The sequence below is a fragment of the Oculina patagonica genome, chromosome 3, assembly GCF_052425735.1.
Source record: "Oculina patagonica isolate OP01 chromosome 3, crgOcupat, whole genome shotgun sequence".
In the NCBI taxonomy this organism is placed as follows: domain Eukaryota; kingdom Metazoa; phylum Cnidaria; class Anthozoa; order Scleractinia; family Oculinidae; genus Oculina; species Oculina patagonica.
This window is the reverse complement of record NC_135760.1, coordinates 3,060,442-3,077,455: the sequence shown is the minus strand read 5'-3', so window position 1 is coordinate 3,077,455 and position 17,014 is coordinate 3,060,442. Positions and strand designations below refer to the sequence as shown.

The following is a 17,014-nucleotide window of genomic DNA, read 5'->3' as shown; positions in this document are numbered from 1 at the left end:
GCGCTTTTTTAGCGCGTTTTTATCTTTTATCGAACGATAGCTATTCATTTAGTTTAAGTACTGTTCATAAGTTTATACCCTTGGCCTATTCATACAGATCTTTAGTTTTCATTATTGTTTTGTGGCTCTTTAGTTCATCAAAGTTGCTTTGCGCTAAGGTTTATTTAATTGACCCAGTTTAAAATGTAAGTTTCCAATTTTTAGTATTAGTTAGCCCTAAATTTCAGAAGTAACATGTCGTTCACTTCACAACCATATGAAAACTTATTAACCTTAAGTAAAACCTTAAAGGATTTTTATCACTGAACAATTATCCCTCCCTGTCACACAAACGCTGCATTACAGAACGCCAGTCACGGTTATTTCCATTAGCGTTATCCCTTAAGTTGTATTCCTTGCTTGCCGCAACAATACAAACTCCTTGCGCAAGGCAACATTTTCCAATAAACGCAGCTCCGGCATTGACTTTTTTTCCGGCATTTTAACGCCCTACAAGTGGAACAGAAACAGCCGCACTTAAAATCAAAAAGTAGAAAAGTGGCGAGGAAAAGATAAAACCAAATGCAACTTGAAGCAATTAAACCTAGAAGGGATAATCGCCTTCATTTTATTTCAATCCATTTCATTTAATTTAAATTTATCTTGCTAAAAACTATGATCTTAATTTAAATAAGTTATAATAGTTAGTAGAAAGATAAATTTAAATTAATGAAATGTATTGATGCTCTTCATATTAAAATTTGGTTAATCTCGGCTGTTAACTTTAATCCCAACCTTTTGTTAATCAGCTTTAGAAAAAGCAGGGCCATGCACAAGGTTACGCTCCGTGTAAGTGTGTGTCTGTGCTTATAAGTAGTTGTGGCCGTCAAAGGCTGACCAGCTGCTGACAGGTTCTTGTACGAAATCATATAAATGGCCTTGTGTATTTCATCAAAAATTTGTCATCAAGAGCTCAACTCGCGATCGTGTAATTTCAATATAAATCGACATAATTAATAAAAAAATTCAGGTGTAAAATAAATCTAAATATAGTGTGCGGGAATGGAAAATGCTTACAATAAAGGTTGTCTTTAATTTGCAAAGAGCTAGAGCTACCTCAACAAATAAGTAAAAGATACAAGCAAGCAAAGAGATAATTGTTATGATCCATGACGATGTAACATGGTTCGTTGCATAATATAAACACAACCAGCTGACTATTTAACCAATCAATAAGTTAATAACTTAGCTCACCTCAAATTAAGTCACTGCCCAATATGACTCTTTTTTAACGTCAAGTCCTTTTCGTGTGAACAACTGACGTTTTGCGGTAAGTCGCAGAATCTCTTGACTGGATTAAAAAGTGTTCCATTGGGGCACATCTCGTGTCGAGTGACTCCCCCGGAACACGATACGAAGCCTGTGCATATCCGGGGGATGGGGTAGTTTCCATCTTTCATCCTTCCACAAAACTGTACTTCAAAAACTGCAAGTAGAATATTTATAGTATTAGTGCTACAGTCGACTCTGAGAGCTGGAACCGTTATTAAATTGGATTTCGCAGACGATTCGGAGGTAAAATCACCAGAGAAATTCTTGTGTAAAGGTAACGGAGATGCTCTCTCAAACTTTACCCCCTTAGAGCTACTTGAAGTCGTTCAAAGACGGTTGAATGAAACACTTTCATTGTATTCCCAACGCATTTCTTTTAAAGTTCATTTCGCTTTTAAATTCTTAGTGAAACCACTAAACTAGAAAATGCCACGTGAACGTATAAGGGACACCATCGAGGTACAAAGTACTCACGTGGTATCCGGCAACTCAGTGGACAGTTGTCTCTCATCCATGTCCAGTTAGATTTTCTGCACTCATCCCGCGCTGCCCAAGCCGGACAATAGTCGTGTTTGTCATACACTGTCGCGTGTTGTAAGAAAAAAATAAAAAAAAAAAAACAGAGTAAGCATTGATAATAAGGGACCAAGCAAACACTGGCACACTTAAGCGCAAAATTATTTGCCCCTTAAATGCGTTTTTCTCAGTGTTTATAAGGTCTCTTGTACACTGCGTTCTAATCTAATTTCTCTTTACAGTAAAAATGAATTTCAAGAAGTCTTTGTGACGAGAATTAATAAAATCGTCATGATAATGGCAGAAATTTCGAGTTGGGACTTAAAGGCGTTACGTAAAGATACACAAAGTTATTTTTTTGTGATGAACAAATTTCCTTTAAAGCGAGCCGCGAAACTTTGGTAGAACCACGTCAAAAAAGTATCAACTAAGGTGGAACATTGGAAAACTGTTTGACACCGATTATGAACGACGATCGTGGAAACGAAGCCACAAAATTCTTTCAGGATGCCCCACGACCTTCTCAAAATATCCTGTTTTCATATAACAGGTAAAGAGAAGCGGAAAAGAAACATCGGATAAAGGTGATTCCAACTGTCTGGCGACAAACGAGTGTGGATGAAAATGTTTCCCACCTTGACATAAGCCACAGCTCTGCGGACAGTTCGTTAGCATCAAGTGACGTTTATCGCCTTCAATGCACTTTCTTGATAAGGCTAAATCGGTGCATTTCGGACCAACGTCCTTGCAAACTGTGGAACAAGCAGACTGGTTTAAACAGTTGTTAATATATTTCCATTTGTTGTCGTTCTAGGGACCAAGGTTGTAGCTATATATAGCGAATGACTGCAAAACGTACATGTGCTTGTACAAAAAAAAAAAAAAAGAAATAAACTTTGCGCTTACAATATTAACACAAAACTAAGCCCCCCAAGCGGGGGGAGGGCCCCGGGGAGAGGGGGGGGGGGGGGAGGGGATGTTACGGCGGGGGGTTGTAACACGCACCTCCACACTGATTACAGCTCTTCCTGCAGTTCCCTAGCATCCACAATCGATCCCTTGTACACTCTCCAGCTAAAGCCCAGAATGGGCATTTGAGAGGGTTGCTATCTTTACATTCTAACAGAAAAGAAAAACAATTTTTCTTTTTCATTTTTACAACTATAACTGAGCTTGATCTTTCAGACGAGGATTACATAACTGCGTCATTGATATGTGGGTTGAGTTTGTTCTGGTTCTCGTCCTTTTCTCTAGGTTCTCTGGTTTTCCTCCCTCCACAAACTGAACCAACACTTCTAAATGTCAAATCGATCGGGAATCCGTAAACATTTTTATTTTTTTATTTTTTTTTTTATTATTTTTTTTTCGGGAATCCGTAAACATGGTTGTCTGTCGCAAGACCGTTATGTAAAACCCTAATAAAATAATGTTAAATTATTTATAACGAAGTTACAATTTTTCATGAATCACTGGATAACTGGATCTTGAAACAAAAAAACACTAATTCTGACAAAATCTCGTGCCATCGACCGGGGCAGATAGAAAGTTTCACTAAATACTGTCAAATTGTCTTATTTTCTCCACTATCAATACAAGACAAGAGGGAATGTCTCTAGTATACAAGTGGTATAAGAATCTGGATGGACAGTATAGAGCCTGTATGGTGACCGTACCTCTACCAACAGAAGTGTCCATAACTCGCTTGCAGGTTCCACAACAGTACTTTTTCATCCACTTTGACTTGTTACATTTTTCCATGACTGAGAGCAACGTGCATGTGCTAGGATACTTATCTCTGCAATCTTAATTAGAAGAGTAATAACGACAACTGCGCTTTTTAGGACCTTATTAAATGTTACGTTTTGAAGGTAACGGTGTGCGTGTTTTTTTTTTTTTCTTCTTTTCGCCCCCTCGCGAGGGGGGGTCGCCCCCCCCCCCTAAACAAAACCCCCCCAAAAAAACCGGAAAGAAGGGGGGATTTCCCCCGAGGAAAACCCACAAACAAGCTACATAAAACCATTTATTTTTGCAAAATAAATATCCTTTGTGTTTGTAATTTGGGGGGGGGGGGGGGGGGTGGTTGTCAGCCAATGAATCAGTCTTCATTTCTTTATCCCGGGGCGGGGGAGACGATCTGCCCAAAAGGATCAAAAAAGGTACAATTTATTAGGCTGGAGACATAGAAAAGGACAGTATTGTTCAGAGCTTAAGTTTTGAAAAGGGAAGAGAAAACTATCATCTAGGTAATTAAGGGAGAAATTCAAACTTTGTGAACATAAACGTAACAAAAATGAAGGTCCCGGTCTCAAAGGTCAAAGGTACCATTTTGTATGAAAGGTACATAAAAAAGGTTATTTTTTCTGTCAAGATAAAGGTTTGGAGCTTGGGGTGAAGACTCCCACATAACTTTTTTGAGAACCCCATGGGCTTTATTCAAGACAGCGGCTTTATAGTGCTTCTAACAAGCCCCTGCTGCAACAAGAGGGGTCTGTGGTACATCTGAAGTCTTAAAATTAAATTGATTTCTGAACTTGATGTGACTTCGCTTGGCAAAACGAAAAAAAAAACTTACGTGTTTTCGACGCATCTCCAATTGGTAGTTTTGACAAGGAAACGTATTTATTCACTTCTTTTAACTGGTCAAGGGTCATGTTTAGAGGATTCAGAGATTGCGTGACTGGTAGAACACTTGACGGTTTGTTAGCTATGACACGGGGTGACTCAGTTGTAGACACGTTAGAGGCCGCGACAGGGCCAATGCTCAAGGTTACGTTCGTGGTTTTGTTGGATAACACAACAGACGCAGCAACAGCCGGTTTTGTAGCAGTGGCGTTATTGGAGATTGTCACGCGTGACGTTTTTCCCGGTGAAGGAGGCTTCATAACTTGTGACGTGACAGGAAAATGAACTGACGGAATCTTTGTTTGAATCACTTGAGGTTTTGGTGTTGTAAGGAGAAGAGAAGGTTTAATTGTGGAAGCAGCAACCAACGGTTTTGTAGTAGGAACATTAGAGGAAGTTGTCATGGTGGAAGAGTTTCCTGGTGCTGGAGGCTTCATAACTGGGGACGTGACGGGAAGATGAACGGGCGAAACCCTTGTTTGAATCACTTGAGGTATTGGCGTTGTAAGTAGAAGAGATGGCTTGGTTGTGGGGGCAGCTTGACTACCTGGTAAGAGAAAGTAGAATCAAGAGAAGTCGACGCATCCATACAATTTTTGTTCACGGTCTTTTTTCCCGTGTAGTCGTAGTAGAGATCTTTTTTATTATTATTATTATTATTATTATTATTATTATTATTATTATTATTATTATTATTATTATTATTATTATTATTTATGGATTCGTACAAGTACAGGTGCTTAACAATAGGACATAATCCCCTACTTGGTTAAAACACCCACACCCAGCCCCCTAAAAAATATCCCGAAAAAACCCTTCCCTGACCCGACTAAACTACAAATCAAATAAATCTAAATAACACAAATACAATCTGAAATATACTAAAAAAAACTTAACAAGTACGGACAGAGAAAATATTAACACGATCGTTGAGTTCGACGAGCCGCCATCTTGGTTCCTGAACGCGAGCGAAAACTGGGGAGAGTGCAAAATGCCCGTGGGTGGGGATGCGGGGTGTTTATAGCGTGGGGGTGGGAGCCTACCCACGGGCATTTTGCACTATCCCCCGCTTTCGCTCGCGTTCAGAAACCAAAATGGCGGCCCATCGAACTCAACGATCGATCTCTACGCGCACGACTTCACGGAAAAATAGGAGACTGTAAACAATAACTCGATCGTGTAAGGAAGACAATCAACCATACAGATCACAACACCGAAAAAAAAATTTATTTATAAAACGAAAAACCAGAACAACGACCAAATGAACCCCGAGTACATTTCGAGAGTTTAAGGTGGCTTTGAGTTCCTCCGTAGGATCTTTTTTTTAAGTTTGCAGAAACTCGTATCTGTGTGATCACAATTAAGAATATGCAACAAGGCTCATCACTGATTTGACATTCGTTGATACCATAATTGTAGCAGCAACTGATAAAGAGTTGCATTGTTAATTGATCAAAGTATGAATGCCGGAAACCGTTATCAACCACCTTGAGCAAAAAACATTGCTGAAGTCACAAGCATACCACAAACTCCGCACGAGGCCGCGCAGTCCAGCTGCATGTAAGGAGCACTGCATTGATAACCATTACTTATTCTCCAGTGACACACTTCGGTACCAACTTTGTCCACGCAGTTAACTAGGGGCACATAAAGTATCAGTTGGTAATAAATTATAATTTAATTAAACGTATAGTAAGAACCCGGTTAACGTACAGCCGCTCAAGTGTTTTTGCTTAACCCTTATTTACTGTCGTAGTTTTTCAAAGAACGGCTCCAAAATGCTCCAAGATGCAAGTATAGCTACTGAATTGTTCATTTCACTTTTTGGTTGGCGATGTTCTTGTTGCAGTTGCCGTTGTTAGCTTAAATTTTCTTATAATGGCGGCTGTTAAAAACACTTGTTTGACAATTCACGAAATTCCGTGATCTCCTACTTAAGCAACACATTCATCGATTTTACCTCATTATGGGAATATAACGCTTCATGAAATTAACGAGAATTTCAAAACTTCGCATTAATTTAAGTTGCGTTGATTTTTGTTAACGTTAAATTCCGCGCCGTAAATTAAGTGCCCTCGGACGTACAAGCAAACTCATACCCCCACCATCGTACAAGGGGGGGGGGGGGGGGCGGGGGGGTGGATGGAACCCCTCCCCGGAGTTTTCGTTATATTAAGGTGTAGCGAAATTATTTTGCACTGACAAGAAAGCCCTTGGCTTACTCTACAAGATGACATAATTTTAATTGGCTATGACGTCATATGACGTCACGTGACGTCTTTAGAGCCGCCATCTTGAATCCGCCATCTTGGATTTCAACATTTTCTTAGAAAGTCACAAAATAACAAAAATTGATGCAAAATCAAGCCAGAATGCTTATGGAATGTAAAGATAAGTAAATCTTGCACTTTTGATTAAAAAAACTGGAAAAAATAAAGAAAAATGTTAAAAATGACGCTTTTTGGCAAGACCTGCTTGTATTTGTGACGTTGCCATGGCAACGTTAAATATCATGGACACATGGTTGACATATCATAATTTCCGCAAAGGACGAATGAACAGCTACTGAAAGTTTCAGCATTGTAAAGTAAATCCTTTTTTCAAAATTTGGAAAAAAACTTATGGGGGGGGGGTGGCATCCAACCCCCCCCCCTTGTTCGTCCGAGGGTTAAGTGGAGCGTTAATTTCCATGACGTTAACTTCTATTATTTTAGCCCCCATTTTTCGATACAGTCCAGGCGTTCTAGATCTTGACTCCTTGGAAGATACAGCAACGCTTATGTATAAGGTCAATAACGGGCTTGCGCCAGACAACGGCTCGGCCCTTTTTGTCCGCAAAGACACTACACACTCGCTTAGAAACAGTGATTTTGTCTTACCGCGTTTTGATACTAAACGCTACGGGAAACATTGTATCAGATATCTTGGACCACTTCTATGGTCAAAATTAAGCAAAGACCTGAAAAACTCGCCGACTGTGGCTACATTTAGAACTAAAATTAGAAAACTCAATCTATCGGACTACGTGGAGAACAATAGTAACTGCTGCAAACTCTGTAGCGCTTAAGACTTTGTAAATATTAGTTTTTAGTTTTTAGTTAAGTATTTTCAATAATTTTTAGCTTTGCATTATTAATAGTATTTTAGGTATTTTAATTGTGTCCCCAATTAGTCCATAAGGGCTAAACACACAGACAGGGAAATAAAGTTTTTATCTTATCTTATTATTTTATCAAGGTTGAAATTTGCCGGTAACAATGATACTGTGAAGAACGCTCGAAGTGGTCAGATTCCTTCGCTTAACGCTACGCTTGGGAAAATTACCACGAACATTGTTTACGTTTAAAATCATAGACATTATACGCCTACAAGTGTTGAAATAAACTTGTTCCTATTGTGTACATCTTGCTAATTTCCTTCATTTTGAAATGTTACCACCTCTTTCGCGTTAATTTTTCCCAGTTATTGGGAAGTAAATTTTCTTTCAATTTGCGTTAATTTAAGTCGCGTTAATTTTAAATACCTTAACTAACAAAAACGTTAATTTCCTATAATAAGGAATTATTGGATAAGGTTGAGCATGATATCGTGAATTATCAAAACCGAGGTCTGTGTTATCTAACGAAAATGAGGCAGATAACACAGACACAAGGTTTTGATAATTCACGATATCATGCGAAAACCGAATTCATTAATTGTTTTATTATACGTTTTCAAACAATTTGCCATCACGTTTGCTAGCGCCAGCGTAAAACTTCGTCAGAGCATTGGCCAAAGCGGCTTTATCTTGTGGTTCCTCCCAGGTTCTTCTCCATCAAATAATCATTCAGAATTTTTACACTTTGTTGTTCTCTTGGTGTTTTTAGAATCTTTATTCTCGATCAAAACTTTCAATTCCTCTTTGGAAACGGAGGCGAATCGCTCAGCCATATTTTCAAACGTTTGACAGCAGTACACGGACGAGGGGCTTGGAAACTAGGCGGACTTTGAACTCGACATGATAACCCAATATCTGCTGCAGGTATTGGGTCATCATGTCGAGTTCACATGCTACTGTATATTGACTGAATGCTCTTGACCAATCACATGTTTCAAAGTAGTTCTAATGTATAATAATAAGGTATATTTACTTACATTGGCAGTTTTTACCGTAAAATCCAAGAGGACAAATCTTGACTGCATCTTTAAGACAAAACGAATGTTAGAATTTGCGCAGGGGTATGTAAGGCAAGGTCAGGAAGACATAAACACATGGACGACGGAAAGGGAATGGTTCCAAGAAATGCCCGACTAACCTGAACAGTCCAAGCCTTTCCAGCCAGGAGGGCACGCGCATGTACACATGAGAGTATTTAGTTTCCCGCCATTTTGACATTCCAGTGGACATTCTGAAGGATTTAAGGATCAACAGTAAGAGATAGCATTCCTGCTTTTATGAGCTAATATTACATTAATTAAAGTTAAAGCGACAGGAGGAGCTTAGTTGCCCTCATTGTCGGCACCTAATATCGGCTTTTGTAGCCTGAAGGGCCTATTATTAGTATTGTTAGTCCATCACAATTAACGGTTCCCCGGTACCCATTTATACTCCTGGCTGGAGAAACAAGGTAAAGTCTGCATTCGGGCCTAAATACCCACCAGGCCGTAGTTTATTCCGGTTTCCGTAGCATGAAGCGACTAGGATTATTTCTTCTCCCCCTAATAGGATACTAGTCCATCACAGGGTTACCCCCAGCAGTAATTATATAAATTCGCCGGTACCCATTTATACACCTGAGTGGAGAGAGGCATTATGAGCTTAGAGTGTCCTGCACAAGAACACAACGCAGTGCCCCGGGCCAGAGATCGAACCCGAACCACTCGACTAGAGTCGAGGGCACTTAGTATTACGCCACCGTGGGTCTGGAGAGAGGTACTGTGAGAGTAAAGCGTCTTGCCTAAGCACACGACCCTGGTCAAAGCATTAGCCAGACCTCCAGACCGGTAAGTTAATACATTTTCGCCAACGCGCCGGGTTAATCCGAGTTGTAAACAGTTCTCTTTACATTTAATGTAAGTGGAATTTTAGAAGCTGGGTTGAAGGAACAAATGTTAAGGCAACTATTTATATTTGCGGTTAAACAATAGCTTAGGTGTCATGGTCAGGATTACGCTCAAGGACATAGAGGAAGCAACGAGATACGAAATCAAATCAACAATCTTTCAATATACTTGCCGCATAAGTTGCACATTTTTGGACATTTCTTGGCCATGATATCCTCAAAGGCGGTACACATCGCTAATGTGAGAGATTTGCCGCATTCTTGGTCAAAATCATCGCAATCTCCTACAAGAGTTGAGACGTATTTTTATTAAAAGAATACAACGTCGAACCCCACTAACTTAAGTACGTTTCGCGTAACAAATAAGGATATACTTACTACAAAGATTCTTGTAGCAAAATCCTTTTCCAGAGGCGCATTTGGAGCATGGCTTGCCAACCTCATACGGAAATTGATCAATTAAGTTGCCTCTGCAAATATAATTTCTAGTATAATGAAAACTATAGAAACAATAACATTTTGAGTATAGTGCTCTCACTAAACAACCTTGAATGATTAACCTTTAGGTTATTCCCTCGTCAGCAAAAATTTAAAATTATTTTAAACAGTAAACACCTTCAATCACAACCTTTTGTATTTTGCCAGTAAATTAAAATACATTTTCAAATATATCATTCTTTTTTTGCGAAAAACCAACTGGAAACGGGTATGAAAAAATGTGAAGTGAGCGATGGCAGTATGTTGCGTTTCAATGCAAGAACGCGGTTCATGATCATGAGCAACTAGGCAAGCTTACTGCACACGTTTTGCTTGAACCTTACCCCGGGGCATAGTCACACACCACTTCAGTCTCGCCTTTTTTCCAAGGGTGAGGTATTCCAAATGTCCTCTCACAGAATGAAATGCCACAGCCCACGTATCTAGTCGTGGCCCACACAAGCTGTGAGAAGAAGTCGACATATGAGAAAATGCTTACTTAATTATGAACTTGAAGCTGATAAATTAAACTGCCGTAGCGTCGAGTTTAAAAATTTGACGTTTCAATCGCCAGCCCTTCGTGCACGTGGGACCCACCTTCCAAATGAAAGCGGTCTTTTCAGTTCACAACTTTAATATGTGGCTGTTAATTACCCATTACCAACTCTAAGCTCACGGTTAACTAAGTTTCTTTTTCTGCTCGCCTGCCGAAGCAGCAAAACTATTCTTTTTAGAAACTGGCATCATAAAAAAGGAACTTTAATTTAATTTTGAATGGTTATTTAGACTAGTCAAATAATGTTATGACTTCCCAAAAAGAGAATAAATTATGCAAGTTGTCTGTTACTGCGGCATTATTTATCCACTTGCTAAAAATAAAATAAAAATATTTGCATTGCACTTTGCAGCTGACGCACCACGATTTTATAATATCCGTTTCTCCACATAAACAACGTTAGGTATAGTGTAACAGGTAAAAATAAGACCTGTTGTAAAAAGAACGAGGGAGATTATAATTTAACGAGTTTTAAAATCGACGTAGACATGGCGAAGAACAGTCAAAAGCGAGGGGGAACTCAGCCGACTGGAGGTCTAGGCTCGATTGCAAGCGGCAGACAAAGTTAGTTGATGAAAAAGCTTGAAGGCTTAATGCGCAACAAGACACGAAGAGGGGTGGCGAGTTTTTATCATTACTATCAGAGAAGTTTGAGTGAAAGAAATTATTGTTGCAGTTTTGTGATTGCTTTTAATTGCCTTTCATAGCCCACGCTGTTCGCGCGCAAGGTTTCTTTAGTTTGTAGCCTGTTGTAAATTTTACTCATTAAAAAAATCTGTCATCTCGGTTAAAAAGCTCAAGCTGCTTTTCTCATTTTGATTGTATGACTAAAAAACATGATCTCTGACAGATGCAGAAACACTCTTTTTTGCTTTAGTGCGGGGTTAATAAAATAATGCACATAACTAATTGCCTTAATTGTGAAAAAGAGAAACATCTTATTTCTCCTTACTGAATCTTAATACATTGCCGACCTAACAGGTGAGGAGAAATAATAAAATCATCATCGAAGGGATATTGTTTTGAAGCGCAGTCAGAGCTAAGTGTCGTATACGGGAGGCCCTGTATAAACAGGTAGAGGTCATGTTAATTCTTATTTCTCTGGAATCAATTTAACTGTCCGTACGTTATACAGAAGTGTCCGGTTTATAGAACTGGCCGTAATGAGCGATTCGATTACACTACCAAACTCCCAAACCGACGACAATAAAAGGAATTCATGGTAATCAGTAAATCGTCATCGAAAAACAAACAAACAAAAAAGAAAACAAACCATTGCAGAGCCGTAGCCGCTTAGAGGCAAACCGAGGCACTTTCATTTTTTTCGTTTTTGTTGGTTATTTTTTAAGGGGGGGGGCAAAGTAAATACCTAGGAAGAGCATTTAACAATGGACATTGCCTCAGTCATAACGTTTTTCTGGCTACGGCCCTGCATTGTCACAAAACAAGTAGCTCCTGTCAATCGATGACGTCATTAACAGGAAAGTCGGCCGCCTTGACGTAAAAATTAAAAGAAGATAACAGCAAAACAACAAAACATTTTCTCTACATCAAATGCCACTGAACTCTGAAGTCCTCGATCCGATCTGCCACAGGAACAGAACAACGTCCAGAACATCAGTCGTGTCGCTCGGTGAAGATGTCTTCGCTGAGCGACGCGGAATATTTTGGTTTGGGCACAAGCATGATCACCTTGCTGATAGTGGGCTGTATCTTTCAGGCTTTGACTCTGCTTGTTTTGATGCAGCCGGCTTTCAAACAGTTCGACCTGTCTCCATATTTTCTCAACATTATGCTTGCCAATGGCGTGGTCGTTTTAGTGGATTTTCCACCCACCATCGCGTCGACTTGGGAACAGAAAAATATGCTTGGAGAAATTTATTGCCAGGTGAGAAGTTATAGCAGTAATGTGAAGTGAGAGGAACTTAAAAAAAGGAAAAAGAATCGACGAAAATGTTTAAATACTGCTGTGCGATACTAAAATATATCTGAGAATTCAAACTAATTTTGTCTGATTATCTAAGCGACAATTTTTTTGATTAGTTGAGGTTAATCATAGGAAGTAAAGGCAACGGATTATTGCTTGACCCAGTGCCGTTGGAAACAAAATTCCGCCATTCGATAACCACGGAACGAAAAAAACGGTTTTTTTGTCAGCGTGAACTGTTAACGAGTGTTTAAATTATAATTATTTTTTTTAAATCACCGTTTCGTGAACGAAGCAGCGGAATTTCTTATTGATGAAAAAATTAACACAATCCGCAAAAAAAGTTCTGCACGGTTATCCTTCGAAAACTGCCCTTTTTGCAAATTCGATCCTGTTTTAGAACAAAATTGTGCCATTCGACTACCAGGGAACGAAAAAACACCGGCTTTTTGTTAGCGTAATCAGTTTGAATTCATGTTCTTTTTGTTTCAAATCACAGTTAAGTGAACAAACCTGCATATTTTCTAATAAATGACAAAAATATAAAAAACAATGCACAAAAAATTTTCTGCACGGTTTCTTCGAAAATTGGGAATATTTTTTGAAAAACATTCATTGATGATCATTAACATAGCCGCCCATTTTTGTTTTTCGATACTTTTCGTTGCTCTTGAATTTGGCAGTGCATATGTGAATAAATTGCCATGTAAGTCGTTACATCGAGTTTCAAAATGCAGAGCCGATCTGGCGAAGTTTGTTTTTCGTATCCACGTCTGTGGTCGATTCATTCAACATGGCGAAAATACCTTTGTCATTAAAATCATCAGGGACTGGTTGAACACCACCTACAGTCGCAGATGTTGTAAAAGATTTATTGTTGTATTATCGGCGAAGTGGAAACAGATGTTTTATATTTAGCCGGGCAGAAAACATGTCTCGGAGGCAAATCTTACTTCTCGAAAACAAGAAAATATTTCTAAAGCATTTAAAACGCTTTTATCAAGGGACCTCCCGTGTCTTCATCAAAGCTCGATTTGTTTCTGCTTCAATACTTCCGCGATAATGTTTTTTTTGTCTAGTCAGGCCCAACATTATATTCAGACTACTGATTTCATTATCAGTGGTCAATGTTAACCTCTTCAGTTGAATTAATCTTTATTTCAACACGGTAAAATCATCAGGACTTAAAATACATAATACTTATTTAAAATTACTTAATACCTATTTTACATAATAAATTTAAATTGCATTAGTCGTGTACATCGATATTAAGAAAGGATGCGATAATTATTTATAATAAAAGAATGCCTGCTTTCCGTGAATGCCGTGTGATGTTAATATTTACATTGATTCTAGCCAAAAACAAAACTGCTGCAGCCGGATTTAAAGCTAGTGAGAGTTTGTGCTTGTCGTAGGTCGACAGGTAAACTGTTCCACAGCACCGCACTTCTAAAGCTAAAACTGTTTTTAAGAAAATTAGTGCGGGGGAGCGGAACAGTTAGTTTACCCGCGGACCCTCTCAGTGAATAGGTACACGTATCGTTTCTATTAGAAAACATTGTCCTCAGGTAGTCAGGTGCAAGACCATTGAGTGATTTATAGACCATGGCGGCTGTTTTAAATTTAAATTGGACATCGAGTTTATTCCAGCCAAGTCTTGCAATAAGATCATCAGCATTGGCATCGTAGAAAGAAGAGGTCAAGATACGCGCAGCACGGTTTTGCAGTTTTTGTAGTTTACTTGCCAGAGTTTAATTGCAATTCCCCCAAACGACACTACAATAATCAAAAGGGGGTTGTACTAAAGAGGTATAGATACGCAGTAATGTCTTAAACAGTGCCGTAGCAAGGGGAGGGGCCGGGGGGGGGGGGGTGCCCCCCCAGTTTTTTTCCCAAAAAGTAAAAACAGACCTGTATAAAATGTTGAAAATAAAATTTTATCTCCCGAGAGGTTCGAAACAATAACATTTGTACTTCTTTTCATTTTTTATCGTACGTAGGGTGATGCACAACAATATTAAACAGCCAAAAACTAAACAACAATGTTGCCTCTAAGGCAACTTACACAGTTTTAACTTTAATAACTACGAACTTACTATGATGACTCTAAAAGGTGAAACATATGCTGGTTTTAAGATACAGAGACAGTTGTTTTTCTATTTTGTAATTGACGTTGCAAGTGTTATACTCTCTTCAATGTGCATTGGTTTGCTGAGACAGTGTAGGAAGTAAATGATTCGCGATATGCGTAAATCACAAATAGCCCTTGGAGAACGCTGGAAATAGCATTTCCAAGCCTCTAGATTTCAAAATTTTCCGGGGGAGCACTGCCCCCAGACCCCCCTAGCGGCTCGCGCCTCCGGCGCTTGCGTGCCCCCCTACTTATTTAACCCTTGCTACGGCACTGTTAAATGGAACAAAAGACCTGCTACGCTTTAGTTATTTGAAAGCTCTTTTTCCAGAAAAAGAGCTTATTTTGTTATGGCAGACAGACATACGGTTGTCAGTACCGCCCGCCCATCGTCTATTTTTAGTACATAAAGACTCGTTGAAGAAAATGGAAGTGAACCATCGCGATAAAACAATACATGGCATACATGCATATACAGTAGAACCCCGATAACTATACCTCGGATAACTCGAACAACCCCGCTAACTCGAACTAATTTCCATTTCCCTTGGATTTGAATTCACTTTTCAGTCATTTTTACTCGGTTAACTCAAACTCGGATAACTCGAAAACCTTGCTAACTCGAACTAACTTCCATTTCCCTTGATCAAAATTTGGGTCAAATTTACCTCGATAACTCGTATTCCGGTTCTTGCAACTCGCCACGGTTGCCCATTGATTAGAGCAACGAACAGATCACGTATTTGACAGCCATTTTCCACTCTTATCATAAGGATTTATGATAGTGTTAGAGTTTCTGACGAGATAAGTTTAATTTGCACTGTACTGTATACTGAAGTGCTGAAAAATCCGTACACTATCAATTATTAACTTGGAAAATTAAATATTCAATCGACCCCGATAACTCGAAACCCCGCTAACTCGAACTGTTTTTCGTTTCCTTCAGAGTTCGAGTTACTGGGGTTCTACTGTAGTTACATCCTTAAATAGGAGCACGACTGTGGTCATGGTTGCCACATACATTAGTTGTCAAAATTTCCTGACTTTTCCCTGATAAGAGTTAAATTTACCTAAAAACATATATACAAAATGTCAGATATAAGCTAGATATAGTAGCGGCCTCCAGCCTAACTCCACTTCCTAGAAAAAAAAACATCGCTGAGATCACATTGACCTGAAATGTTTCTTCCAGCCAGAAATGAGCGGTGTTATATTTCAATTTCCCTGTCTCTTCTTCAAAATGCCAATTTTCCTTGACCCAAAATAGAATTCCCTGACTCCAGCCTGACGTCGACATTGAAGAATTTTTTTTTCCATAACCATTTCCAGATCTGTGGCAACCCCTGATGGTCGAAATTCACGAAAGAAGAAACATTTGCCTCCAGAATGGACCGCATAGCTCTTGATTTAAACGACAACGGTTATAACTGTTATTTGTCCTCGCAATAGCACAAGTATTTAAGGGACCATGTCACGGGGGTTTCGCAGATGTTTGGTCTAAACTGTTCTGAAATTAGTGGTAGGCAATTTAACCCTATATAACCTTAATTTGCGGATAGAAATCAAGCTATATTCTACGGCTTTAAATATCGATATTACGAAGATGCGCGGAAACAACTTGAAAACGTTTGCCTAACTTTTTCAAATTGCAATCCGTTTCCATCCGAGCCATCCGCAGCCAAAGATGCTTGTTAACAGTTTCAGTGCTCTAATATAGCTTTTTTTTTTATAAAAAAAAAAATTAAATTTTGGCGGTTCAAAATTCTGGTTAAATCCTTGACATAGTCCCTTAAAAAAAACGTTTTCACTTCATTTCAGATTGTAGGCTTCCTATCATGCGTCGGATGCATTTCGACAATTGTTACGTTAGCGCTGTGCATCCTCAAAATCCATCGAAAGATGAGCGACGACGCAATGGAACTCGAGATGGCTTTTGCCGAGCGTGATGCCTGGGAACGACACAAGATCATCAAGACGTTGACAGGCACTTGGTTGTATGGAATTGCCATAATGTTCCCTCCCCTGGTCGGCTGGGGATCGTTCAATTTTGAATCTGGCGATACGGTGTGTGCTCTAAATTGGCGCGAAGACAACCACGCCGGGCGCATCTACTCGGTGCTGTTGGTCATCTTTGCATTCGCAATTCCCCTGGGAGTTTCCATAGCCTACTTCATCAAGATATACCAGAGGTCCAGACAAGAAGCGGGCATTAACGCGATGGCATCCAGGGACAGGAACAGGGCAAAGAAGAGAGTCTTGATGATCTTAATCGGTGTTATCATCTACGTTGTCTGTTGGACGCCATACTACGTTTGCGCGATGATGTCTGTTTTTGGTGGCCCGGAGATGTTTGATCCTGAGACATCGTTCATTCCTGGGATTGTCGCAAAAGCCAGTGCCGTCTTCAACCCGCTGATCTGCTTGCTTGTTAG

General features: G+C 39.4%; 1 protein-coding gene across 1 annotated transcript in view; it reads right to left on the bottom strand.

The window, feature by feature from the left end:
- Positions 1–1,233: 1,233 nt before the first annotated feature.
- LOC144645795 (uncharacterized) overlaps positions 1,234–17,014 on the bottom strand; it is a 42,795-nt gene continuing 27,014 nt past the window's right edge. The window contains exons 5-16 of the mRNA XM_078505336.1: positions 10,313–10,431; positions 9,870–9,961; positions 9,665–9,775; positions 8,745–8,837; positions 8,584–8,631; positions 5,973–6,086; positions 4,400–4,996; positions 3,501–3,629; positions 2,833–2,946; positions 2,463–2,579; positions 1,786–1,893; positions 1,234–1,465 (exon numbers count right to left, since the gene is read on the bottom strand). Of these exons, the coding sequence (XP_078361462.1) occupies positions 1,245–1,465; positions 1,786–1,893; positions 2,463–2,579; positions 2,833–2,946; positions 3,501–3,629; positions 4,400–4,996; positions 5,973–6,086; positions 8,584–8,631; positions 8,745–8,837; positions 9,665–9,775; positions 9,870–9,961; positions 10,313–10,431 (1,863 nt within the window). The 3' untranslated portion in view covers positions 1,234–1,244. The remainder of the gene's footprint in view (positions 1,466–1,785; positions 1,894–2,462; positions 2,580–2,832; positions 2,947–3,500; positions 3,630–4,399; positions 4,997–5,972; positions 6,087–8,583; positions 8,632–8,744; positions 8,838–9,664; positions 9,776–9,869; positions 9,962–10,312; positions 10,432–17,014) is intronic.